Source organism: Brienomyrus brachyistius, chromosome 10 (assembly GCF_023856365.1).
Source record: "Brienomyrus brachyistius isolate T26 chromosome 10, BBRACH_0.4, whole genome shotgun sequence".
Lineage (NCBI taxonomy): Eukaryota > Metazoa > Chordata > Actinopteri > Osteoglossiformes > Mormyridae > Brienomyrus > Brienomyrus brachyistius.
Genome location: NC_064542.1, coordinates 19321861 through 19349510, shown reverse-complemented (window position 1 = coordinate 19349510; position 27650 = coordinate 19321861). Strand labels below are relative to the sequence as shown.

Genomic DNA, 27650 nt, shown 5'->3' with positions numbered 1-27650 from the left:
ATACACACACAGCAACACACACACATACACACACAGCAACACACACACATACACACAGCAACACACACACATACACACAGCAACACACACACAGCAACACGCACACACAGCGACACACAAACATACACACAGCAACACATACACACACAGCAACATATACACATACACACAGCAACATATACACACACATACACACAGCAACATATACACACACATACACACAGCAACATATACACACACATACACACAGCAACATATACACACACATACACACAGCAACATGTACACAAACACCGCAACATACAGACATACAGATAGACACACGGGGGGGGGGGGTGGAAGGGATTAACATGCTCTGCTGTTCACATGCTGCATCTGAAATGCCTCTGTAAATCAGCCGGGACATTCTGCACCGGGATGCTCCGTGCAGCCAAGCATGAACCTGTGATGAGTGTCGCCGTCACTGGCTGACTGACCTGGACGGTGCGCAGTGGGACCTTGCTACCCACAGCTGCTTTTCTCAATCCCTCTCTGTCTTATTTTTTTAGGAAAACACCAGGCGGATGTGCCCCCCCCCCCCCCCCGCATACACAGATATACGTTTGTATTCATACGTTTCTGGAGACTCTCTATTCATTTCCATGGGAAAGACCCTTATCCCAGCCCTAACTCCTATCCAGCTCTAAGCTTAACCATAAATAGTCAAAGGCTGTTTTGGTCTTTTGAAAGCAGTCAGATTTCTATAGGATTGAGGTTATCCTTGTAGGGACAGAGTAACAGCATAAAAAAAACAGGTTCTCACATTTGGTCCCACAATGTAATATATACATATCTCACAGACACAGCTACATACAGAGTCACAAGCACAGAGGTTCATCCACACAGACAGACAGACACGCTGAGCTTTTCAATAAGCAGAAGCAGACGCTTTCAGCTGGTCTCTCACAGCCGACTTCAAAGCAGATTAAGCTTGCAGAACCAGCACAGGAGAGACCAGGAGGAAATCAACGACAATGTCAACACTGACTTCCAGCTGAAATGGATACTGATGGAAGGAAGGAAGGAAGGGGGAGGTGCAGACAGATGGAGGGAGGAAGGAGAGAGACTGGGGTCTCCGGGTTAGCACAGGAAACAGACCCCTCTCTCTTCACCAGGGGCAGGCTCAAGTTACCACCAGGAAGACATGATGCCTCACTCACAGACATGTCAAGCGTGTACCCCGTGCCCCCAGCGTGCAGGCACACCCCCCCCCACCACAAAATAAAGAATGGAGAAGAGAGAGAGAAGAAACAGATGCCAGCAGATAACCACATAGTTTTTGCACCTTTTCAAAGATGCATCCTATGGCACAGTGACACCCCCACACAGTGTGACTTTAGGGTTCCCCAGCTGGGAGAACTCCCCCCCCCTAAATGCTCCCTAAATGCCAGGAAAACATTCACACCGACGCACAAGCACTCACACATTCCCCCTTTCCTGCACACACATTCCCGTATAGCTCGATGTGCATCCCATCCGTAAAATCGCTATTTTGTATCATCTTATGACACAAGCATGCGCACAAACGATCCCGAACAATACCTCAGTCACCAGACTCGTCGCCAGAAGTGAATGTCATAGGGTGTCCGGAAACCATACCTATTCTGCTGGGGTGGAGGGGGGGCAGTTATTCAACATAATGAAAATATACACACAACCAATCCTGAGAACTGACCACCGACCCTGATAGACATCCACAGGACTCTGCAAACTGAACCCCCCCTTCCCAGCCAGGTCAGAGGTATGGCTACTACACAAACAGAGGGAGCTGCGAGTACAGTGGTAGGGGTTTACACAGGTACCCACCCCCCCAGGTGGCCACCGATACTCCGCCTGCTGCAGTGAGGTTCACCATGACTATTGACTTGTAACATAATGACTTCGATCAATTATGGCAGAGTAATCAGTTTAATGCATTATGGCGTTAGAGGGACATTCGTGGAGCCTGAGTGGCAGACTGGGAGGGCCTTGGCTAAGTGGGGGGGGGGGCATCCAGAGGTCAGGGGCTCTGCAGTGAGTCACGATGTGTGTCACTCCCTAGGATTCACAGACACAGACATACACAGACACTCCTCTCATCCCAACCGCACAAAGAGCAGGCAGGCAAACAGAAAACAATACAAACTTACAGCGCACAGCTGCACACACACGCACACACACACACACACACACACACACGCGCACACACACGGACACGCTCATATACAGACACACACACACATGGACACAGTCATATACAGACACACACGGGCACACTCATATACGGACACGCACACACACACACACACACACACACACACACACACACACACACACATATATATATATATATATATGGGCAGCCTGCTACTGCCGGCACTGCTCTGTGCTGCTAGTGGGTGGCTCTGCTCCTGACTTCCTGCAAGAGGGGCGAACTCCCATGTGGTCACTGAGCTGGACGCCCCCCCAGCAACCCCCGCGCATCCATCCACAGTGCAGCAGGACAGGCTCCCTCCCAGGCGTGGCGAGAGGAGGCGAGTGGAACACACTACCCCTCCCGGCCCCCCCAGACAACCTTAAAGACTCCCAGGGGCCACGCTTGCACTCCAGAGCAGAGTCAGAGTCATTCAGCCCACAAACAGGCTCTGTTGGGCTCACCGACTCCCCTCCCCCACCTCCTACTCTCCTCCTGGCCCTGCTCTCCATCAGCCACCCCCCCCCACTGCCATCATTCCAATGAATGCACAATCACTCCTTCAGTGGGGGTGTGTGTGTGTGTGTGTGTGTGCACGCGTCTGCAGATAAACAGGGAGTCCAGGAGCAGGGCATTATGGGAAGGAAGAGTGTGTCCCCAAGAAACCCAGCACAGCAGTAGAGCCAGGCGGGGGGGGGGATAGCACCGGTGTGCGGGTCCATTCCCCCGCCTCAGTCCTCCCCTCCCACCACAAGAGAACATGAGAGTGAATTTAAAAAAGGCTGTACTTCCGGTGCAAATGAAATAGGAAATGTGAAGATGGGGTGTGCGGGATATTCCCAGGTGGGGTGAGACTCACAGAGCAAGGGGGCGGGTCTAGCAGCCAGGTAGGTTTACACCTACAGAGACACAGAGCTCTGTGAAACCTCAAGACGAGGTCACAGGGAGACAAAAAAAAAAGCCAAACGAGAGTGGAGAGGAACTGCCTTCACCCCACTCTGCCTTCACCCTGACCGCCTTCGCCTCACGCTGCCTTCGCCCCGCACTGCCTTCGCCTCACGCTGCCTTCGCCCCGCACTGCCATCACCTCACGCTGCCTTTGCCCCGCACTGCCTTCACCTCACGCTGCCTTTGCCCCGCACTGCCTTCACCTCACGCTGCCTTTGCCCCGCAGTGCCATCACCTCACGCTGCCTTTGCCCCGCAGTGCCATCACCTCACTCTGCCTTTGCCCCGCAGTGCCATCACCTCATGCTGCCTTTGCCCCGCACTGCCTTCACCTCACGCTGCCTTTGCCCCGCACTGCCTTCACCTCACGCTGCCTTTGCCCCACACTGCCTTCACCTCACGCTGCCTTTGCCCCGCACTGCCTTCACCTCACGCTGCCTTTGCCCCGCACTGCCTTCACCTCACGCTGCTTTTGCCCCGCACTGCCTTCACCTCACGCTGCCTTTGCCCCGCACTGCCTTCACCTCACGCTGCCTTCGCCCCGCACTGCCTTCACCTCACGCTGCCTTTGCCCCGCACTGCCTTCACCTCGCACTGCCTTCACCTCGCACTGCCTTTGCCCCGCACTGCCTTCACCTCGCACTGCCTTCACCTCGCACTGCCTTTGCCCCGCACTGCCTTTGCCCCGCACTGCCTTCACTTCACACTGCCTTTGCCCATGCACTGCCTTCACCTCATGCTGCCTTTGCCCTGCACTGTTTTCACCCCACTGCTGACCCTCTCCTTTGTTTACACCCCCCCAGCTCCGGTTCCCAGCTCTCCTCTGCTAGGCCCAGCCGGCTCCCCACAACAAAAGCCCCGGTGTGACAACTGCTCCTTGCCGGGACCCTGTGCCCCCCGGCCCGGGCGAAGGAGGAGCCCCACGGCCATGATGCCCCCTCTGCCTGGCGCCGGCGTTCCCCCCCTCCCCCCCAGCATGAAGAGCCTCCCCCTTTGTCGGCAGAGCCCTGGCTTACCTGGCAAAAGCGAGCGCCGGCATGGGGGGGGGGGGGCAGCCACGGGAGGGAGGGGGGTGTTTGTAAATCCACGGCCGCTGGGGCCACAGCACGATCTTTGTGTCCTTTTCCCTTTAAATGCAAGGGGACTCCGGCGGCAGCGCAGCCCACATAAACACACACGCAGCACAAGCAATGCAGGACCTGTGATGGACACAGGATGCAGGAAGAAATAAACACAAACTCCTTTGCCTTATCAGAAACAAGAGCTGCTGGCTCTCCTCCTTTCTTCCTCCTTTCTCTTGCTCTCTCGCTTACCCTCCTTCTCTCCCTCTCTCTCTCTCACACACTTTTCTCTCGCTTTTTTCCACTCAGCAGTCAAACAAAGAAAGGAAAGGATCGACACACACAGAGAGCAGAGGAGGAGAAAAAAAGGCAACCCCCGCCTCCTCCCCCCGCTGCAGACCAGTCTGCTTCTCTCTCTCTCTCTTTTCTGCCTTTCTCTAAACAGCCCCTCCCCCCGTCACCCCCGCCCCACGGCGGCCTCGTTCTCGCCGGCCTCTCCCCCCCTTTCCCAGTGTGTCAGGCAGATGGGATTGGAGGATGGCTAGGATCACCCCCCCCATCAGAGCGGCTCCGTTCAAAGAGCTCTGCTGGCATGAGGACACGGCACGCGCCCCCCCACTGGCCGTCGTGGGGAACCAGAGGAGGGGCCAACACACACACACACACACACACACACACACACACACACACACACACACACACACACACACACACACACACACACACAAAAAATACACACAGCCCCTGAGGAAAAAAACAAACCTCCTTCCCCCCCACATAACCACCTATGCGGACACAACTTCGCTCCCCAGACCCACTGGGGGTGACCCTCAGAATTAATGGGGGAAGGAAGCGGTCATAAGTCAGCCGCCCCCCCACCCCCCCACCCGTGTGTCAGGCAGGCAGTCAGGCTGTTTTGAATGACCGTTTCTGACTGTGGGAGTATGCAAATGTGTGTGTGAGCGTTTGTGTGAATCACTGTCTGTCAGCGTACGCATACAGCTTCTGATGCCTGGAAGATATTTGGGGAGATTCCTAAAGAGGGCAGAAGTCTGACACGCGTCACGTCAACCTAGGGCACAAAGCCACAAGGACACAAGCCCTCCCCGCCTGCCCTGACTAACTGCCCCGTTGGGGGGGGGGGGGGGGGCACAGGAATCCATCCTCTGTGTGTCTGTGAAGGAGGGATAGGGAATGACAGGATGATGAAACGGCCAGAAATCGAAGATGAACAACAGCCTCAAGGCTTCCTGTCCCTCCAGCGCTGACAGGGCTCTGCTCATGCAGCACAGGCAGACACAGAGGCCCCAACACCATCAAAACAATGACAGCACAGACAAAGGACTTGCATTCATGTGCACAGGCAGACACTGAAGCCCCGACACCATCAGTACAAAGACAGCGCTTACAATAATCTACATTACGTAAATGGTACAACAACTTTGGATCCCATGTACAGTAAACACAAAATTACTCCTAAAAACATAATGAAACCGGCTGACACAGCAACAGCCCAATGACACAGTAAAGGAACTTGCTGATGCAGCTAAAGTCAATGACACAGTGACAGGGCTTTTGTCCCTTTACACAGTGCAAAAACTTCACTGACACAGTGAAACAGAGTGCATGCTCTTCTGAGACAATCAGACACACCCTGTGAGCAAGAGAGAGAGTTGGAGGAGTAGAGGGAGAATGTGTGTCAGGCTGGGCTGTTATCTCAGCCCACATGGTAATCAGCCCAGTTACATAACACAGTGGCAGACATGCAGGAATTACAGGCTCAGCAGAGTGTTCTGCCAATCGGGTCACACCCACACGGAACGAGCACAGACGTTGTCTCTGAGACAGACGGCATACGCACGCACACACACTCACAAGGTACGGTTAGTGTTTCACATACACGTATAGGAGGTTTGTGTACTGAGGTCGTCTCTTTCCTGTTATGTACAGTAACTTGCAACAGCGTGTGCTTCCTTCTGTGTTTCTGTCCTGGTCTGGCCCACTATAGCTTGGAGCACCACGGCACGGTCATACAGTCATAGGGACACACACTGTCCCACATGGTCGTATGGACCAAAGCGAGGCACAGTTATACAGACCCACACCGCCCAGTCCTGCACCTCCACCTGGTCCTGCACCGCCCAGTCCTGCACCTCCGCCTGGTCCTGCACCGCCTAGTCCTGCACCTCCGCCTGGTCCCGCACCACCGTCATGCACCTCCGCCTGGTACCGCACCGCCTAGTCTTGCACCTCCGCCTGGTACCGCACCGCCCAGTCCTGCACCTCCGCCTGGTCCCGCACCGCCTAGTCCTGCACCTCCGCCTGGTACCGCACCGCCCAGTCCTGCACCTCCGCCTGGTCCCGCACTGCCCAATACGGCACCGCCGTCCGGTCCTGCACCGCCTAATCTGGCACCACCGCCCGGTCCTGCACTGCCACCCAGTCCTGTGCAGGGCACGGCGACTCAGCCGGGCTACTTCACAAGCTTGTCCGCCCAGTCAGGCCTGCTCGTCCGGGGCAGCTGCCATCACGCGTGTGATCTCTGCGTTTCAGGAAGATGAACTTCATGGATAAGCAGGGGGAAGCATATCTGTACGCCTGACGTGTGTGTCGGCAGGTATCTGCAGCTGTTGTAGCGTGCCGGTGGTGCGGGTGCGTACGCACTCAGACGTCACGTTTGAAGTGACTGATCTCCAGCAGGATAGTGTCCCAAAACACAGTCACTGGGAATCAGACAGACACTTAGCTCTGCAAGGCCGGCATGGACACTCCTGACACCCGGACGTGCTTGGCGGGGGCCCCGCTCCACCCCACACGGCTGCCCGCCCATCCCCAGTCTGCGTTCCACAGTGCTTTTGCAAACTTTCAGTGCTCCACTTACAGTTTACATAAGAGTCGCATAATGTATCCAACATATTAATAAGTAGCTGAAAGGAGGAAATTATGTAATTTCTCTGTTTCTTGCTGCTGCTGTCACAGTCGCTCTCATCCAGTATGTTGAGAGTGGAAATATAATGAGAGGAACACGGACTCACATACATCAGCCTCTGAGGGGCACAGAAAGGTGACCGGGACACCGAGGACCTTGCGCTGCTATATCCCTCTCCCTGTCTCCATCTGCCCCCCTCTCAGTTTGCCCGACACCCCTCCTAAGAAGCATGTGGAAGAATGGGAGGCAAGGGAGGGGGGGCTCTGGGTCAGCAGTGTGCACTTTTGATGGGAGTGTCACCAACTGAGCATTAATTGCACACAGCTGTAGATGGTTAAGCATTAATTGGCATTTAATCACAATCACTACTCCAGGGGAAGCTGATCATTTTCAGGGGCAAAAAAGAAAAAAAAATGTAGAAAAAAGAAATGCATAATTCATGGCTTTTTTCCCCAGAAATGTACTATTCTCTGGTCCCATCCCACTGCTCCCAGGCATCTCTACATCCTCACCGGAGGGCAAATGCAGGCAGACTTCACACAGTCAACAGTCACAGCGCATCTGTAACCTGCACGTGCGTGAGTCTGTGTCACAGTGCGTCTGTAACCTGCACGTGCGTGAGTCTGTGTCACAGTGCGTCTGTAACCTGCGCGCGCGTCAGTGTCACAGTGCGTCTGTAACCTGCGCGCGCGTCAGTGTCACAGTGCGTCTGTAACCTGCGCGCGCGTCAGTGTCACAGTGCGTCTGTAACCTGCGCGCGCGTCAGTGTCACAGTGCGTCTGTAACCTGCGCGCGTCAGTGTCACAGTGCGTCTGTAACCTGCGCGCGCGTCAGTGTCACAGTGCGTCTGTAACCTGCGCGCGCGTCAGTGTCACAGTGCGTCTGTAACCTGCGCGCGCGTCTGTGTCACAGTGCGTCTGTAACCTGCACGTCCATGAGTCTGTCACAGTGCGTCTGTAACCTGCACGTCCATGAGTCTGTGTCACAGTGCGTCTGTAACCTGCACGTCCATGAGTCTGTGTCACAGTGCGTCTGTAACCTGCGCGCGCTCGTCAGTGTCACAGCGCGTCTGCAACATGCGCGCGTGTGTCAGTGTCACAGTGCGTCTGTAACCTGCGCGTGTGTCAATGTCACAGTGCGTCTGTAACCTGCACGTGCGCGTGTCTGTGTCACAGTGCCTCTGTAACCTGCACGCGCGGGTCTGGGTTACAGTAAGGAAAAAAAAACGCTATCAGTACCGTATTGCCAACAAATACAACAAAATTTAAACTGTAGAATTCTACCATTTTGCAGACTTTGACTTTTGATGAAAATGTTTTCAGATGTGTGGTAAAGCACACTTCCAGAAGTTAAATTACACTGTGGATGTGCCAAATCGGGGCGGCATGGTGGTGCAGTGGTTAGCACTGTCGCCTCACACCTCTGGGACCCGGGTTCGAGTCTCCGCCTGGGTCACATGTGTGTGGAGTTTGCATGTTCTCCCCGTGTCGTCGTGGGGTTTCCTCCGGGTACTCCGGTTTCCCCCCACAGTCCAAAAACATGCTGAGGCTAATTGGAGTTGCTGGATTGCCCGTAGGTGTGCATGTGTGAGTGAATGGTGTGTGAGTGTGCCCTGCGATGGGCTGGCCCCCCATCCTGGGTTGTTCCCTGCCTCGTGCCCATTGATTCCGGGATAGGCTCCGGACCCCCCGCGACCCAATAGGATAAGCGGTTTGGAAAATGGATGGATGGATGGATGTGCCAAATCTGCACACAATCACACTGATTTCACATGTCTCCTCTATGGAGAAGTTACGAAGATGGAAACCGTTGTTATCCACTGCCCATCTCTGGTTGACAAACAGGGCAGCAGAAGTGAGATTTGCTATTATTCAGGAGGAGGGTGAATGAACCTGCAGACCCAACAGCCCTGGTATCCAAACACTACTACAAAGGGGTAACACACCTCTGGCTGACCCTGACTTATACAAGATGGGCAGGTGTGCATAACAGATGTAAGACACATGATTGTAATGTAATTCAGCCTTTTTATGTCTCGTATTTGCCTTTAAAGTCATGTTACAGGCCTTTCCCCGATGATGAAAAGTAGGCGAGGCTAAATGACAAACAGATCAAAGACGAATATAAAGCTAACGTTACTGTATTATGAAAGAGGTTTTGTAACCAAATTGATATCAAAATCTATGTACTGAATGGAGTTTAATCTAAGTCTATTTCACCGATAGTTTATAACTATATTACAAGGCTATTGCTGTTGGACTAATTCATAAATAGGCTCGTTTATTTCAACGCTATATAAATATTTAAATGGGAATGATTTACAGTATTGATTCAATATTGATTCAATATTGATATCATAGGTATCAAAGCTGGTATCAGTATCAAAGTCAAAATTTTGGTATCCATCCAACTCCAACACACCCACACAAACAAACACAGATTGGGTATCTATATCTTTGCTGGAGACAGACACACTGTAACACAAACACACACACAGGGGCCAAATGACTGAGTGTGAGTGTGTGAGAGAGGAAGGCTGTGTGCCTGCAGGCTCTGTGGGTGAGGAAGCAAGTCCTGGGGGTGTGAGACCACGCCTCGAGGAGAGGCCCACACCCATGCCAGGCCTAACAAAGGCCCCCGTCCTGGGGGATAAAGGAGGTGACGGGGCCGCCCTCTCCTCTCTTTCCTGTCTGCTGTCTCTTCCCCCCGCCCCCCCAGGGAAGCCAGCAGGTGGGGAGTATCAGGTAATGCCAGGGGAGCTGCAGGCCATTAGCAGGCTGCTTATGTGTGCCTCTCGGCAGGAGCAGAGCAGCAATGATCCATCAGGCGCCCATTACAGTCTCACACACACACACACACACACACACACACACACACATACATACACAGTGACAGAGCAAGTCTCTCTTACCTGGCCCTGTCTCCTCTTTCTTTCCTGTCTTCAGTGTGGGCGGGGTCTAACGTTCCCCTCTTTCCAGTGGGTGGGTGTTGCTTTCTGCGCTATCGCAAGTGGCCATGTTTGGGACCTTCCACCCACCAGAGGGGATGTCCCGCTCCTGCTGCCATCACTAGGCTGCTCGTGCTTGTACCTGCCACCCCCTTTAAGGAGTGTGCCCAGCGCTGTCCCAGGAGCCGATCTGAGGAGCTCGTTCACGTCTCGGTCGAAGGCCCTGGGATAAAAGGAGACAGGAGCGGATGAGGGACTCACAGCTGCAGCAGCCATGCATGCGGGGCTCATGAGCAGCGACGTGTGTGGAAACAGGAGCAGGAAGGAGCCAGTGCCTGGTGACACAGAGCCAGTGCCACAGGGGCTGATTACAGCTTCGGAGGAGGCTGCCTGTGTCTTTAGCCCTCAGGTTAAGCTCAGACATACACAGGCCTAGCGTGGGCTCCTCTAGGCGGCTGTTAGGGGGTTCAGAGCCTGCATACCGCCTCAGCTGAAACACGGCAGCTGCCTCTGCGTGGCCCCAGTGAATCTCCACCCCCCCCCTCCAGTTTCGGCCCTCACTGTTCCCAAACATGACCCATCGTCGCCGCTGACAGACGAGTGGCATCTTTACTGCTGGCGGCCTCATCGCAGTTGCAGTGGGTCCATCAATCATGGTCTGTCCAGTTCGCCGCCTGACGGACCTGCGAGAACTGAGAGGTCAGGCTTTGGACCTCCGCTCGCCAGTTCAGAGGGCTACTCAGAGGCAAGCTGTGAATGATCTCTGTGACCTCTGACACTGAGCTCACCAAGCGACCTGTTACCAGTTCAATGGGCGAGCAGGGTGAGTGAGTGCATTTGGGTGAAACCCGTACCATGTACACACGTGTGTTGTGTGTTGCGTGTGACACGCAGAGGAGGTGAGCCTGTGTGCCTGTTTTTGCACACTGTGCGCGTGAGATAATGAGGCCCCGATGTTCACACCCGGCCATTAACCCTCACAGGCTTTCCAAGCCCCCAGACATGCTTTCTGCAAATGTGGAATCCCCACCAGGTCTGTTCCCCCCTTTAAAAGAGGCCAAACTATTTACCTAAAGACAGCTGGGCTCACTCACCGCCCTCGTTCTGCCTGACAACAGCGAAGGGGCCGCTCATCACTGCACGGGGGGAGCAGAGGATAGAGCGGCTACTGACAAAACTCATTTCCAAACCACCAGCAGTTGGAGCCCAGCCATTTGGACACAAATGTTTTGTGGAATAAGGAAAACATATGATCCGCTCATTGCCCTCCCTACACATAACACCCCCTCCTTTTTCTGCAGAGTTGGTATGCTCCTCAGAGGCTTATGCCATGTGGAATGTATACCAGGGACAGCTTGCATTTCATGACAGGGTGGAGCTGTCGGATATGGGAGCGGTGGGGGGAGGGAGCTCTGGCACAGGGGGCTGGGGGGAGCAGAGGGTGCGGAAGCGGCTTTATGGGTTATTTTTAGAAATCTAGCGTATGTTCACAGCTGCTAAGGGAGACCGGGGCCAGCTAGGACAGGAACATGCACACAAGCCTGCACAAACACACACACATGCACGCATGCGCGCGCACACACACACACACACACACACACACACACACACACACACACACACACACACACACACACACACACACACACACACACACACACACACACACACACACACACACACACACACACACACACGCTGCTCCAATGCCACTTTCCCAGAGTAACCAGCACTGCACAGAATGAAAACAAACAGGCCTAGAGCTGTGCACAGTCGCAGAGTGGCACCTTGGCCAGTGTGCATGCCATCGCATGGCGATGCCAGGTATGGGACACGCTAGAGGCTGCCAGCATAGGAAGTTCTGCACGGAGGGAGCTGGCCGGACTCACTCAGCCACTGCAGGAGGCCAACAGGGGCCTAAACCACCCCCCACCCCCAAAGGAGAGACCTTTTAGCTTGAGGCATTTTATCTGTGCTTAAGGTAGCTGCTATCCAACAGTGTGCTAGCATCAGAGCAGGTGTAACGTTAACCGGCAACAGTACAGGAGCTGCAGTGATGCCTCTGATTTTGAGCACCACAGGTCCAGTGTTTCAATCGACAGCTCAGGCACTTAAGCGGCACTGAAATGAGGCACCAAAATCTGCTTTGCAGTACGGTCTGGTACATACCGGTTGCATAGGAACCAGCGCCATATTGGCGCCGGGTTTTGGTACCGAACCCCTGGGAGGAGCAATGAAAACACAAGCTGCTGTCTGCTGAACTGTAGGCGGCGGCTGGGGGGGCAGCGGGAGGCTCTGGCTTTGTATTCACCACACTGGGGACCAAATGTGCCCACGTGGTAAAACCTGATTTATCTGGTCACTTATGGTTAAGTTTAGGGCTGGGTAGGTATTAAGGTCGTCATAGCTGGGATTAGTGTTTTCGCACAGAAATGAATGGAGAGTCCCCATAAAGATAAGAATACATGTGCATGTGTGTGTGGCTGGGATGCGGGCGCTGTGACGAGCCGCTCGGCTGTGACCTCACGCTCGCATCTGAGGGCACCTCGGCAAAGCCAGGCACAGGGGTGATGAAAGGCCTGGCAGGGGCATTTTGGGCAGAACACAGACACCAGAAATACTGCTGCGAAGGATGCAGATCCTGGGGATGGCAACATGGAGGGGGGGGGCCTAATCTGGCACACTGCTGGCATGGTTGGGGAGGCAGGGCTGGACACCAAAACACACACACGCACACACACACACACAATGAGCGGCCCACCCTGCCCCTCCCACCCTGACCCCTACCTCATCACCCACAGCAGGTCCAAGAACATTCCAGAAAAGAAAAAGTCTCAAGGTTGCATGTGTCATGGCTCCAGGAAAATGTAGAGGACACAGTAAACTAGGGGTGGAGGAAAAATCAATTCAGTCACAAATCGTGATCTACTGTAATTATGTTGGTCGCATTTGTTCCAGCTAATAGGTGTGCCCAGTTGCACAGAGGCTGATTTTGTTAAGGGACTGACATGTGCAAGTCTGGCATGGTGAGACCATCAAACAGCAGAGTGCAGAGATGTTTCCGGCATGGTGTCAATTTAAATCCTAAGTCTGGGCAAACTGGGCCACCTAGACATGAGAAGGGCTATCTGCTTGGGTTCACTGTTTGGTGCAAATTTGGTTCAGCAGGGAAACAGACTGTCAGTATGTCTGAACAACAAAACCTACAAGACGCTTATTTGCACATTAAAACTAATTATGTAACTCAAAAAAATGATTCCATCGTAACAATCACGATGAACTAAATCCTTAGTGCTCCTAACTCTGAAGTCTGGCTGCATATCTGTAGTAATAAACACTCCAATAGCCTTAGCTGTTTTTTTTTTTATTTAATTTACTGCCAAAATCGTCTTTAAATGTCACAGGGAGATTAATAACTTGCAGAGGCTGTTTCTGCCTTGGTCATACACACTCAGGTGATGTCGTCTCGAATGAGCATCTGAGTTTGGTGTAACATAGCCAGCAGACAGTCCTAGTCTTATCGACGACACTCTCTCTAGTGCTGGTGTCATGTTCCCAAACTTCTGATCTCAGTGACATGGGAGGGTCTTTCAGTTCTCCGGTCCGAGCCGTAACCAGCTCACAGCCACAATTAGCGTAGCGTTGCACATCTGCTTGTGAGTTTAGGTTTCGCCTGTGTCAAGAAATGGATTCGTTCTTTTCGACGCATGTTCAGAACCAAAAACCATACACGGTGAATACGACACAGACCCTCTGTTTACGTTAAATGTAGACCTGAAATGTTCTTCAGCGAAAAGTATTTTAAATTGTGATAAATATGAAAGAGGCAAATATGGATTTAATGTTGATTTGGATGGTCATTTCCAATTCCTACCCCTGCAATAAACAGTCATCTCCTCACCTCCTGTCTATAACCTCACCTCCTGTCTATAACCTCACCTCCTGTCTATAACCTCACCTCCTGTCTATAACCTCACCTCCTGTCGGCTCTGTAATTACACTAAATCAGCATGAGGCCTACAGCGGGCTGGTGAGAGGTTAAGTATGTAAGTGACAAGATGGACGTGGCCCATTGCTGACCTTCTGTACCGAATTGGGACACAACAGGGTTCAGCGAAGCAGGGGGCTGCCGACTGCCTCACCCCACACAAGACTGAAAAGACAAACAGAGTACAGACATCAGGGGTGATGTGAAGCGCACTGGCACGCTAATCTGGGCCCTGCATGTGGCACAAGGAGAATCAGGAGCGGCGAGTTGGGTTCAGGGTCCGAAGAGAAATCTGTCCTCCTCTATCATAAAATATACAATAAAGACAATATGAGCTCAGCAACAAGCAGCAGCAATTCAGGTAAGTGCGGAGTGAGTCCAGGACGGGCGGCTGTACATATGGAAGTCCGGCAGAGGAGAGCCCGGGGCAAACAGGCCAGACCATGGGAACCAGACGGGCCCAGGGTTAGTGTGAGACAGACCAGGACAGAATGAACTGACAGGCAGACGAGTGTGAATGACTCCAGGAAAACACCCAGCTGCATAAGGCTCAAATAAAGGCTAAGCAGGAAGTAGCTGACAGAGCATATAAGAGACGCAATTGCAAAGAGAGTGAGCAAAGCAGACACTAGACACGTATAATCTAAAAAAAAAAAAAAAAAAAAAACACATCCATAAGATAAATCTTTAACCTGAGATGTGCAGACACATGCGCTCATTCCCTGGTGCACAGACACAGACGCTCATTCCCTGGTGCACAGACACAGACGCTCATTCCCTGGTGCACAGACACATGCGCTCATTCCCTGGTGCACAGACACAGACGCTCATTCCCAGGTGCACAGACACAGGCGCTCATTCCCTGGTGCACAGACACATGCGCTCATTCCCTGGTGCACAGACACATGCGCTCATTCCCTGGTGCACAGACACAGGCGCTCATTCCCTGGTGCACAGACACAGACGCTCATTCCCAGGTGCACAGACACAGACGCTCATTCCCTGGTGCACAGACACAGGCGCTCATTCCCTGGTGCACAGACACATGCGCTCATTCCCTGGTGCACAGACACATGCGCTCATTCCCTGGTGCACAGACACATGCGCTCATTCCCTGGTGCACAGACACATGCGCTCATTCCCTGGTGCACAGACACAGGCGCTCATTCCCTGGTGCACAGACACAGGCGCTCATTCCCTGGTGCACAGACACAGGCGCTCATTCCCTGGTGCACAGACACAGGCGCTCATTCCCAGGTGCACAGACACAGACGCTCATTCCCAGGTGCACAGACACAGACGCTCATTCCCTGGTGCACAGACACAGGCGCTCATTCCCTGGTGCACAGACACAGACGCTCATTCCCTGGTGCACAGACACATGCGCTCATTCCCAGGTGCACAGACACAGGCGCTCATTCCCTGGTGCACAGACACAGGCGCTCATTCCCTGGTGCACAGACACAGGCGCTCATTCCCTGGTGCACAGACACAGACGCTCATTCCCTGGTGCACAGACACAGACGCTCATTCCCTGGTGCACAGACACAGACGCTCATTCCCTGGTGCACAGACACAGACGCTCATTCCCAGGTGCACAGACACAGACGCTCATTCCCTGGTGCACAGACACAGGCGCTCATTCCCTGGTGCACAGACACATGCGCTCATTCCCTGGTGCACAGACACAGACGCTCATTCCCTGGTGCACAGACACATGCGCTCATTCCCTGGTGCACAGACACATGCGCTCATTCCCTGGTGCACAGACACAGACGCTCATTCCCTGGTGCACAGACACAGACGCTCATTCCCTGGTGCACAGACACAGACGCTCATTCCCTGGTGCACAGACACAGACGCCCATTCCCTGGTGCACAGACACAGACGCTCATTCCCTGGTGCACAGACACAGAAACATGCAGTCATTCTTTTGTCCATGTGTTCAATTCCTGACACACACACTCTTATTTCCTTCGGTGTGTCTGTGTGGCAATGCGGATGACTGTGCTGATCTGGGGCCACACCTGATCACCCCAGGCCAGCTCCAGATGTGGCACAGACAGACCCCAAGGGGGGAGAACCACGGGCCAGAATAACCAGCAAGATAGCCGGCGCGCCCCTCCCTGGAGCCCCGGCCATCTGCAGGAAAGACGGAACGTGAAGCCACCTGCATCCCGCCCCCTGGCGCGCAGGGGTCAAAGGGTACTGGCACCAGGAACCGGCACTGTGCGAGGACAGGTGTGGGAGCAATGACAGCGGCGTGAGCTTGACCGTTAAGGCCGGTGACTTGCTCCCCACCGCGAGGAAATGTGGCAAACGCACACACAGCAGGTAGCCCAAAGCAGAGGCACCGGCGTAAAACACGCGCAGAAACACAGAAGCATGTGCTGACCTCTGACCCCTAGTGGTCTGGCCTGACCCCACCCCCCCCCCCCAACACAGAAGACGTGTGGCTTTCTTGGACAGCTGTCCACCCGTGACCTCCTTGACCTCTGAAGTCTGACCCGTCTGTGCGTGTGAGAGCATGCATGAGCCCCTCTCCCTCTCACACACACAGCAACAGTGACTACTAGCCCTACCCTCACACTCACACCCCTGGCTCACTCCCCTGCACACACACAGGCCAGCATGTTTTCAGCTAAACTGGACCCTAGGAAGGATGTGTGTGTGTGAATGCCTTCGGTGACGCACAAAGTGATGAGGGTCATGAAACAGAGGGAATCCTACACACCAGTGACTGGGCCAGCATCTGGAATCTCTTAAGAGTCGATACATACAAAGGACTATATTTACGCAGTGCAGGGATTTTGGGGGGTTGGGGGGTCATCAGCGGACACAGACGCAGAGTGTGCGCAGCTGGCTGACATGCCTGCATGTGTCTCTGTGCCCATGTGTGTCTGCGAAGTGCGCTCACCTGCGCCTGTGTGGTGCGCTTGTCTGTGGTTGCATGTGTGCCTGCGCGCTGCGCTCACCTATGCCAACGCTATGTGGTGCGCTCGCCTGTGTCTGTGGCAGACTCCTGGCCATTTTTAGCAGCGGGTCCCCATGTGCAGCTGGTGTGAGTCACCCCCGCGGCCGGCCGCAGGGAGAGCGTGGGAGTGGCGCAGCGCGGCTGGTCAAATAAAAATAGCCCTGTGTGTCGGTGTCTGCCGTGAATGCCGGCGGAAGATGATGAAACCAGAGAGGGTGATGATTCACGCAAACCAGTCAGGCAGCAGTGCGCGTGTGTGTGTGTGGACGCGAGTTCTTTAGAGTCTGGCCCCATGCCCTCACTTGACATGCTGGCCCCTCCCACGTTACCATGGTAGCAAATTAAATACCCGGACAGTCGTCTAGCTGACATGGCAACCACCCCCCCCGTCCACGGCGCACGGCCAGGAAGGATCAGGAGCTGCTCCTGCACCCAGTGACCCAGGAACCCCCCCCAGGAAGAGACTGAGCTGCCTGGAAGCACTAATGCTAACACAGCTACAGGTCAAGCCTGCGTGCATGTCGCTGACCGGAAGCCCGTCGGCTGTGCTCCCCCGGTGGCTGGAGGTTGAAGCACGCTCTCAGTACAATAAGAGAGAGAGAGTCTGAGGAAGGAGGAGTTTTACAGAGGGAGGGGGGGCTTCTGAAGCCTGAAGCCTCCTAACCCGACTTCAAAGGCTTCCCGTAATTACGCAAACATGCACTCCCCCCCCCACACACGAAAACATGCCACGTATAAACACAAACGCACGTGCAGACACAACAGACCCAGTCTACCAGGTCAACGGCCTGAGGAAGGGTGTGTGTGTGGGGTGGGGGGGGGCGGTATGCAGGGTATGCAGGGTATGCAGAGCCAGGTGTTCAAGTGCTCACAGCCCTTTAGAGGGCTTTAACACATTAGCAGCCCCACCCCCATCATCCATTGTGAACAACCCAGAGGCAAACAAAACTGATCCGGGATCAGCAGGTAAAGATCCAATGCAAGGATGCTGCCCACTTCGGCTGCGCTTGGCCGAACATTCCTTAAGCCGACACGCAGCTGTGAGTCTCCTCACACCATGTCGGTGCACACGCGTGCCGGGCCCCGCACACAGACATGCAGAGCCAGATGGGACACGCACAGATGGATGGCGGCTGCAGGAAATGGCCCCAATACACCAATGCAGGTGGAGAACGAGCGCAGCTGTCTGTCAGGGAGAGGAGAGAGAGACACGCAGACGCACAGCCATACCCTTACAGCTATGCTGCTCCCTGTGTGCAGCTCTGAAGGCACAAACATTACAGGCCACTTAATTGCCACACTCAGATTAAAAAAAAAGTAACAAAACACTGCCTTGTTAAACTTTTATCACAAGAAAATATCAGTACTTAAAACAAATGTAACCGCCTGGTTTTCAGTATCTTTTAGCTTGTAGTAACACATTACTAAGCCACAAAGGCTGAAACAATCAGTTTTGAAAGACAAATCAGGTCTGTCTTTAGTGCATTGACAATCGCTTTGCGTTGGAATTCTGTTTATTAATGTCAGAACGTGATTTGCTCTTGGCCTCTCCTGAAACGACGGCCACTTGTCTGCCTCATCCCAGATCAGTTTCAGAGGTTTAATGTCCTCGTTTTCTGTTGTACGGTATCACAACTGATATCAGAATTTCTGATGACGTATTTCTAGTGTCACAGTCTTTATGTTTGCAATGGCTAGAAAGACATAGCTAATAACTGAACAGAGAGCTCAAAACAAAATGAAAAATTGGAGTGACCTACTGTTTGCTGGGAAAAAGGTTGACAGGAAGCAACAGTGACCGGAAACAGTCTGGGGCATGAAGGTGACATCAAAGGCAGAAGATCGAAACTTAGTTGTGATGTTCAAAAGAAATTGGAAGATGACTAACGGTCTGAGGGCTGCGATTCTGTTAATACAGTCAAGCAAAGACCGAGAGCAGCTGCACTGCATGGGCGAGCTGCTGCCAGAAAACCTTTACTTTGTGTGGTTGACAAGAAAAATTGTCTACTATAGGGTAAACAATACAAACATCTGGAGTATTCAGGACTGGGAGCAAGTCCATCCATGGGATGAGTTGGACCAGCAGGTTTAAAATAAGCACCTAGCAAATGAGACGGAATTGTTTACGTGCTTGTAAAGATTTTCGGAGCGTTTGGACACAAGTTATTCCCAAGAAATGCGGAAAAGGGTGCAGTGAGTCTGTGCTGCATTCATTAAATTGCACTTACAATGCACAGTTAATTGTTACGTTACACTTCAAAACCCGGGAATTACATTTGTTTTAAGTATTTCTAATATATTCTTGTAATAGAAGTTTGAAGAAGCAGTGTATTGTTTAGGTTTTTAAAATTCAGAGGGTGGACCCAAATTTCTGGCCAGTAGCGTGTGTGTGTGTCTGTGCGTGCATGTGTGTGTGTGTGCGTGCGTGCGTGCGTGTGTGTGTGCGTGTGTGTGTCTGTGCGTGCATGTGTGTGTGTGCGTGTGTGTGTGCGCATGTGTGTGTGTGCGCATGTGTGTGTGCGTGTGTGTGTGTGCGTGTGTGTCTGTGCGTGCATGTGTGCGTGTCTGTGCGTGCATGTGTGCGTGCGTGTGTGCGTGTGTGTGTGTGTGTGTGTGTGTGTGTGCGTGTCTGTGCGTGCATGTGTGCGTGTGTGTGTGCGTGTCTGTGCGTGCATGTGTGCGTGTGCGTGTGCGTGTGCGTGTGTGTGTGTGTGTGTGTGTGTGTGTGTGTGTGTGTGTCTGTGCGTGCATGTGTGCGTGTGTGTGTGCGTGTGTGTGTGCGCATGTGTGTGTGTGCGCATGTGTGTGTGCGTGTGTGTGTGTGCGTGTGTGTCTGTGCGTGCATGTGTGCGTGTCTGTGCGTGCATGTGTGCGTGTGTGTGTGCGTGTGTGTGTGTGTGTGTGTGTGTGTGTGCGTGTCTGTGCGTGCATGTGTGCGTGTGTGTGTGCGTGTCTGTGCGTGCATGTGTGCGTGTGCGTGTGTGTGTGTGTGTGTGTGTGTGTGTGTGTGTGTGTGTGTGTGTCTGTGCGTGCATGTGTGCGTGTGTGTGTGTGTGTGTGTGTGCGTGTCTGGCACTTCGGTGACGACCATTAGCAGAGATGAAAAAGGGCACCTGACTAACAGATGCCAGTAACGGGAAGCATCACGACGGGACCACCGAAGGAGCAGGCACCCCATGGACTGCGGTGTGTGCGAGTGTGTGTGTGTGTGTGTGTGTGTGTGTGTGTGTGTGTGTGTGTGTGTGCCTGCCCGCATGCTGGGGGGCTGTGGGTGGGCAAGAAGCCCGGAAGTGACGGCGGCGAAGGGGAAGGAGGAAGGGAGACGGAAAGGATGGAGAGACAGAAGGAGAGCAGAGAGAGGTAGAGGGGGATGAGCAAGTAGACAAACACGGTACAATCCATTGCCAAAATCAGGATACATTTACAGGTGAACTAAATGAAAAACCTTAACTGTGAAGTAACTAACTGACAAATAAAAACAGGGCTGAGTTTTAATATGTAGGTTAAATACCAGTTATCAGTTTGTGAGCCAGGTACTACATCGGCCTCAGAGTCGGGACTTTTTGATTTATGATTTTTCAGAGAAACAAAGTAACTCACTAAGTTCCAAAAATGCCAAAAAGTGTGTGAATGGCAGGTAGGTCGGTCAAATTATGGGTTACGGGGACGTCTTGAAAACCACAGCAGTATGTGCCGAGTGGCACAGCCAGAGATCACTGAAATGCTTAGACAGACGATTACCATGATATTCGCAAACACCACAACCTCAAAAATGACCACAGAACTGAATCAGCACCTCAGAAAGGTCACAAGCTTCCCAAAGCAGGAATTTACGGCGGGTCAGTAGTTCACAACCTGCTTATATCCGCAAGCAAAGAGGCATGTACCGATGTAGAGAGCAACAAACGTGCATCACTGATAAAGGGGGGGGGGGGGGGAGTCAACTTTCACCCACTTTCTTATGCTCATACGATTCAGCCTCAGAGAAAGGCAGACTGCCTGCTGTCTGTGTGCTGGGCAGACGCTCTCATGCTGCCCTTGACACATGATAATTTTGTACTGTGTGTGACTGATGCACCTGCAATTCAGACACAACCTGGCTTCTTTGCAACTCTGTTAGTTGCCTTGTGTTGCTTTGAAAACTCACATACCAAAGTGCTGACTGTCAAACGCTAAATAGAGATAGAGATGATTACACAAATATCAACTTGTACAAGAAAAAAAGACGAATAAATGTCTGACAAACAGCTTTTGTGCCTCATTATGGCGAAATGTGCTTGCTTTCCTTGCAGAGACAGAAGGACAGAGGCAGAGAATAACAGGCATGTCTCTGGCTGCCAGCTGGGATCCTTCTCCTCGGAGTTGGACGTGACCCAGCATTGTCCCTGAGGACTGCTGGGGAGCACAGCCTGGTAAGGGGAGGCTGGACTGCGCTGGCCTGCAGCCATGGCACATCTACGGGCTGTGGAATTCAGGAAAACCCCAGGCTGCGCGCTATCAGCAGGCCGACAGAGACTCAATGGATCTCAAGCTTCTCAGTGCTATTACAGGTTAAAAAAAAAAAAAAAAAAAAAAAAAAAAAAAAAAAAGGTTTAGGGTCTGGCCACCTTCATGCTGCCTCACACTCGTGGGGCACGGCCTGCGCTGATGAGCATGCTCAGAGTCTGACTGTGACTGCGGGTGTGTGTGCGTGAGAGTATTGAGGACTGGCGCATACCTGAGTGGGAGTGTCAGCTTACAATGGACAGTTACTGTACCTGACACACCATGTGTCTATGCATTTTAACCGGCGTGGGGTTAAAGCGTCCTGCTTCTCAGCTGCCCCCCTGCCTGTGTTGCAGAGTGACGCCAGATGAGGTTTTCCTCAGGGCCATAAAACACAGCGTCCAGCCCTGCCTGAGGGGGCCACCGACTCCCAGAGACGGGGGTGGGGGGGAATCTGTCTTTGTTCATAGCAGCAGGCTGCACAGGAGACTCCCCCTCCCCACCTCGGTTTTGATGCCTTACAACCATTACCATCCGTATTACGGTCACAAAGCACAGTCATTCTAGCCATAAACGGTGAAGATCGTTCTTTTAATTGGCAATTGGGTCATTTGGGTTTAAAGAGCCATGTGACACAAAGCAGGAACCGCACTGAGCGGTGCCGTGGGTGGGATTGGTTTTATGTGAGACGGCGGCTGTGAGAGATAGTGTGTGGCATCTGTGTGTGTGCGTGTGTGTGTTCCAATGCATGCCTGACTGAACTCTACAGCTGGCAGCTGTGGCCTTTACTAGGGGGCAGGTGTACAATGCACTGAAAACCACAATGGGTGCAGACTGAGCGTGTGTGTGTGTGAGCGGGTATACCTTACCTTATGAGGACACAATGTCCCCACAACGTGATGAATACCCGTTTCCTGGTCCCATAAGGGAAAACTCAATTTAATAAAAATCTGTGACTGCAATGAAAAAACTAAAACTCTTGTATTTTGCGTGGTTTCCTATGGTTAGAGCAGGGTAGAGGTTAAGGTAGTAATAGTTAGCATTAGCATTTTTCCCATAGAAATGAATGAGCGGTCCCCATAAAGATATGATTATACGACTGTGTGTGTGTGTGTGTGTGTGTGGGCCCCACAGCTGCTGCTGTACATGGCTCCGCGAGCCAGGCTTGAGGGACGCTGTGTGTCTGTGAGCACAGCTGTGAAGCAGGGCGACATGCAGGCGAGCTGCTCCCATTCTCGCAGCAGGCCGTACAGCCACAGCAGCCGAACGCCAGCCTGCGATCAGGAGAGCGAGCACACGCCCAGAGGCACAGGTTCAAATGCTCAGGTGACAAGAGCGGGCCACCAGTGGGAGAATGGAGAGAAGATGAGGAGAGAACCAGAGAGTGTAAAAGAGCGGCCTGTAAGAGAGAGTACCTGCCGGGGGCCTTCCTCTCTGACCTCAGCCTCCCTCATTCTGTTTACAAACGAGAGGAGGCCATTCGGCCCATCAAGCTCGTTTGGGGAGAATTTAACTTGTAGCTCAGAGCTGTTAAAATCTTATCTAGCTCTGATTTAAAGGAACCCAGGGTTTTAGCTTGCACTGCACTAGCAGGAAGACTATTCCATACTCTAACTACACGCTGTGTAAAGAAGTGCTTCCTCAAATCCATTTTTAAATGTTCTCCCGTTAATTTCCACCTATGGCCACTAGTTCTAGTATTTAAACTAATATTGAAATAGTCATTTGGCTGAACAGCATGCAGACCTGTTAGAATCTTATATACCTGGATCATGTCCCCCCTCAGTCTCCTTTGCTGGAGGCTAAACAGATTCAGCTCAGCTAACCTCTCCTCATAAGACAATCCTCTAAGACCAGGAATCATTCTCGTACATTCTCATTACAAGAACATACTCCACTTGGCACCTGTGAAAGTGACCCCCGCCATCCCAGTCAACGCCTCTGGATGATGCACAAACGTGCATTTAGTATATACACCCTGATTCCCCCCCCCTCTTCTAGCACATTAATCAGCAAGCACTCTCTCCCCCCTCCCCCTGTCCATCAAAAATTTCCATCTCAGGTGCAACTGAAGCCAGGCGCCAAGACAGCAGGCCGGGTGTGATGAGGCCTCTTTACAGCCTGTAATTGCATTCAGAACTTCTCCCACCACACATGCTATTTAGTTAATTCAGCAGGTTACAAACACTCCTCAGATCCAAGGCCTCCATGGTAACCAGGGCCCTCCATGGAGACGCCGATTGGCTCGGCAGCCGGGATTTGGTGACATGCACCCACACAGGCATCTGCTCTCAGCCGCAACACCCTAACCCCCCCCAACCCCCCGACCCAGACGTCTGCCCTCGTCTGGTTCCTGGATGTGCAGAGTGAGATCGATATGGCTACCGGCCACCACGGTGAGTCACCCTGCCTGCGGCCGGCATCGGCGAGGTTCGTCGATAGGGGCATTAATGACACCCTCTCACAGCATCACAGCAGACGAGAGAGAGACAGACAGACGCACACACACACACACACACACACACACACACACACGGGAGCTCCAGCTGCAGCTTGCTCTCTCACATGCTCACAGCCTCAGACTTACACACTGCATCTCATAAAAGGTGGAAATAAACCATTTCAAACAGCCCAGGGCGCAATTTACCAGCCTCTTTACAGCCTGGGTTAGCGTCTCTCTCCTCTGAGTGTCTGAATCAGCCCATAATCCTAAATAACACTCGACAGACATAACAGAAGTGAGCGGACACTCTTGCGGCTCCACTGGCTTCCAGGAACAGCCTACTCACAGACTGGCGCTTCTCCGGCAGAACTGGCGGCCCAGTGGCACAAAGCGGGCCCTACTGCACAGACAGATGTGCTGCAGAGAAGCCAGCGGCACAGGGGGTATGTCCAAGGACTGGGAGAATAGTGATTGGCTGCCCCATCCATCAATCAAATCCACAGTCACCTACCTCACACACATACACACGGTGGCATAAAAAAGATTCTTCACCCCGGTGCTATGTAAACTTAGCTGATAACCAATTTGCTTTTTGACAATTTGATTTGTCTTGAAAGGGAAATAAAGCTGCAGAGAAATCCTTGTTTTATAGGGATTTACACCTTTTTCTACTTTTCCCCCTCTATTGCTGTGTTCCATTTCAACTCGGAAGTTGGAATTTATGAGTTCCAAATTGTAAAACTGAACTGGAAAACCTCCTGAAGCTGCAGTTTGACTCAAAAAGGAACCTCGGTAACCCCGACCTCGGAATCCAAGACGTCTGCACCCACTATCAACAGAAGTACAGCTGTAGTTATATTCTGTTTAACACTTACATATTATTTGCGGTTCATTAAATCGGTCGTACACACGGCACTGTCCAACTGATATATTTGTTGCTACAGTGTTACACACGCATACTGTGTGATGTGTTATTATCCACTGATATTGCTAACTGTAGCTAATATGAAGTGGAATAGACCTGGGGCCCATTTCAGAAAGCAGGATTTCTTGCTTAGCCGGATAACTTAAGTCGGATTTAAGGCAGTCTCGGCTAAATGTAAGTGAACGAAGATAAAGGTAATTTCAGCTGAGGCACCTTAAATCCGACAAGTCATCCGGCTAGGCAAGAAATCCCGCTTTTTGAAATATGTCCCTGGTATTGCTAAATGGTTTTCCGACCTGTTGTACTGGAACGTGCTTAACTCGCGTGTGACGCCGTTCCCAGCTCAGACCTCTGACCTCCGAGGTAAACTGAACGTAGCATAGTTCCTCAAGACTCCCTTTGAGAGCGGTGAGACGCTTGGCTGGAGGGAGAGCTGCTGCCGCAGCAGCCACCCGGGCTGACCAGCCCGCAAAACCAGAGCCCCCAGCAGCCCTGCGTGTTAGTGCCTGCAATTAATGCCCAATTCGGAATGGAGGCCAGTAAAGCAATAAGACATTTTTAAAACCGCAGCCTTCTGCAGTATTTATGCAGTGTTCTACAGCAAAAACATGAACGTGCTCCTTGTAACAGATGAGAAAAGATGAACAAGCTGGTAATATTACCCTGCCGACTTCATGACGAGCTTTTAAAGCTGGAAAATCACCATGGACATAAGAGCAGACACCGTCGTGGGATCCACACATTCTTACGATGCACCGCAGACACATGTGACTAGCGACGCGTGCTGGCATAGATGGAACAAACGGCACAACGTGATTGGCTGCAAAGTGCCGGGCCGTTAAATGGAGTGTGTTACGAATGCTGCCCGTTCACACCTAGGGTAATTAGCTTGTTAGCAGACTAATTAACAGGACAAGTGTTATGACAGGACAGAAGTCGCCAGGCAAAGACTTCAGCCTTCACTGATGACTGATAGCAAACATCCGTGACACTGATCTCTTCTCCATCACGAACCGGCTTCTGTATTTAAAGAGGTCCGCCCCCAGCTCCTCCCTGGTATGTGACCCCCCCCCCCCCCCCCCCCACGTGATGTATGCACAGCCGGCTGCCATCGGCTTTTGTTAAACCTATAGTCGTGACCAAGTCTCACCTCAACATGCAACAAGGATAATTACTAAGGTGCTTTGGAGTGGTGATCTTCTTAAACACGGTAAATGTTTCTGCTGGGGGAATGGGGCGCGCTGGGCCATACTCTGTGGGGTGAGATTTGGATCATCAACAAAGTATGCAGACGCGCCAGGGAGGGGATGCCATGGACGGTCTCTGGCCCACCTGCCCCCAGCAAATCCCATTAGTGTCCCGTGGGGGAGATCACCCACTCGGCTGGCGTGGGCCTGGCTGCCTGCAGCGGGGACCCTGCGATTCTCCTCTAGGGGAACATCAGAGCAGATTCCCAGCGGCACACGGGGGGAACCTCATGCTAACCTGAGAACACAAGGCAGCAGACAGCTCTCTGCATGCGAGGTGGGGGGGGGGGGGGCTCGCCGCACGGCGATGGGTCGGGGGAGGGCCTACGTGACACCCTGCGCATAGCAAGCACATTTGGGGGCCCCCTCCTCCTTCCCCCTTCAGCCTCTGCCTTCCCCAGTAGCCCCCAAACCCACCCCCACCCACAAACAAGCACAGCCTCCCTGCATGCTTCTCTTTCTAGCTCCCAAACATGCACTCCAGTCGTTTTAGCCCCCTGACAACAACAGTAAGAAATATTTTGGGAATTTATAAACAAGTGCTCTTTTTACCCTTTGCACAGGTTGAGGGGAGAGGGTTGGGGTGGGGGGGCACAGAACAAACAGCAGAACTAGAGAGACAGAATGAACCCAGCTGACTCCTTCAAAGGCCACTCCCCTTAGCAACAGCCACAGCAGAGCCTCTGTGCCATTGGCCAGCTGACAGCAGGCATCACAGCCCCATGCAGACCCGGCAGCCAATGAGAAATCCCCGCTCTGGCGATGTCTGCTGCTGGATTCCATTTTTACCATGGTAACAGAACACCACTCAAGGCCTGCAGGCAGCAGCATGGACCCCATGGCGCTCCCTGCGAGACCAAGTGTGACCAGGCTTGCTTATTTATGAATACGAGGTCTTAACAAAGCCCCACCTTGGGGCAAAAACAAAGAAATTACACTGAATAACGGCCTGACTCCCTGCTTCAAAGACACCATGAAACAAACTACACCACAAAAGCCAGCTGTAACTCGATAGATCTGACAGGGGAGCCCGCGCACCGACACTGTTGTTACGGCAACATTAAGGTGGTGATACAACAAACGAGGGGTCCTGAAAGAGGCGGCCTGCATGCTGCCTGTCCGACTGTGAAGGGCCTTGCTCAGTTTGGCAGCGACTATCACATGGAACAGGAAGATGTCATAAATAAACCTGAACCCCATCCTCTTTCCTGCTGGTCGTCTGGCACCCAGAACGGCACGTTTCTTTGGTATGGTACAGACAAAGACAGAGCGACTGCCGGCTGCCCACAAGGCAGCTAACCGCCCCGTTCATTCGGAACAGACCACAACAGCGCTCTATACTGACCCTGCTAATGTAATTGCAGACTGTGGAGTTTCCCCATCAACAGCTGAGAAACAGCCGTAAGAAGCTCTGCACAATTGTTTGTCAATCATCCATCAATCCGGGGTAGCATGGTACCTGAACCCTAAGCCAGAACACACAGGGCTCAAG

At 52.7% G+C, this 27650-nt stretch overlaps 1 protein-coding gene and 2 long non-coding RNA genes across 30 annotated transcripts in view; 1 reads left to right on the top strand and 2 right to left on the bottom strand.

Annotated features, from left to right (window-relative positions):
• Positions 1 to 2254: 2254 nt before the first annotated feature.
• On the bottom strand, positions 2255 to 4120 carry LOC125751058 (uncharacterized). Of its 3 annotated transcripts, none has more exons than XR_007400504.1 (3): positions 3796 to 4120; positions 3716 to 3763; positions 2255 to 3683 (listed from the first exon to the last, which is right to left on the bottom strand). It is a non-coding gene; the product is annotated as an uncharacterized LOC125751058 (long non-coding RNA). The 3 variants fall into 3 exon arrangements; XR_007400505.1 differs by having other exon boundaries at positions 2255 to 3267; positions 3300 to 3763; positions 3812 to 4120; XR_007400503.1 differs by having other exon boundaries at positions 2255 to 3619; positions 3652 to 3763; positions 3812 to 4120.
• Positions 4121 to 4212: 92 nt separating this feature from the next.
• LOC125751059 (uncharacterized) overlaps positions 4213 to 27650 on the bottom strand; it is a 32568-nt gene continuing 9130 nt past the window's right edge. The window contains exons 3-4 of the long non-coding RNA XR_007400506.1: positions 10061 to 10319; positions 4213 to 4358 (exon numbers count right to left, since the gene is read on the bottom strand). This is a non-coding gene — a long non-coding RNA (uncharacterized LOC125751059). The remainder of the gene's footprint in view (positions 4359 to 10060; positions 10320 to 27650) is intronic.
• On the top strand, positions 12975 to 18965 carry LOC125751055 (zinc finger protein 254-like). Of its 26 annotated transcripts, none has more exons than XM_049029536.1 (3): positions 12975 to 14865; positions 15062 to 15257; positions 15342 to 18965. In XM_049029536.1, exons 1-3 carry the CDS (start codon positions 14782 to 14784, stop codon positions 16181 to 16183), a joined length of 1122 nt encoding a protein of 373 aa, XP_048885493.1. In that variant the 5' UTR covers positions 12975 to 14781; the 3' UTR covers positions 16184 to 18965. The 26 variants fall into 26 exon arrangements, with proteins under 26 accessions (XP_048885493.1, XP_048885497.1, XP_048885498.1 ...); XM_049029540.1 differs by having other exon boundaries at positions 15062 to 15285; XM_049029541.1 differs by having other exon boundaries at positions 15062 to 15313; positions 15482 to 18965.

Excerpts from the sequence above, each read along its gene's own strand:
- LOC125751055 (XM_049029526.1), top strand. The coding sequence starts at position 14,782 with ATGTGCAGACACATGCGCTCATTCCCTGGTGCACAGACACAGACGCTC. Across the intron at positions 15,230-15,341 it reads ACACATGCGCTCATTCCCTG|GTGCACAGACACAGACGCTC; the intron begins GTGCACAGACAC and ends GCTCATTCCCAG.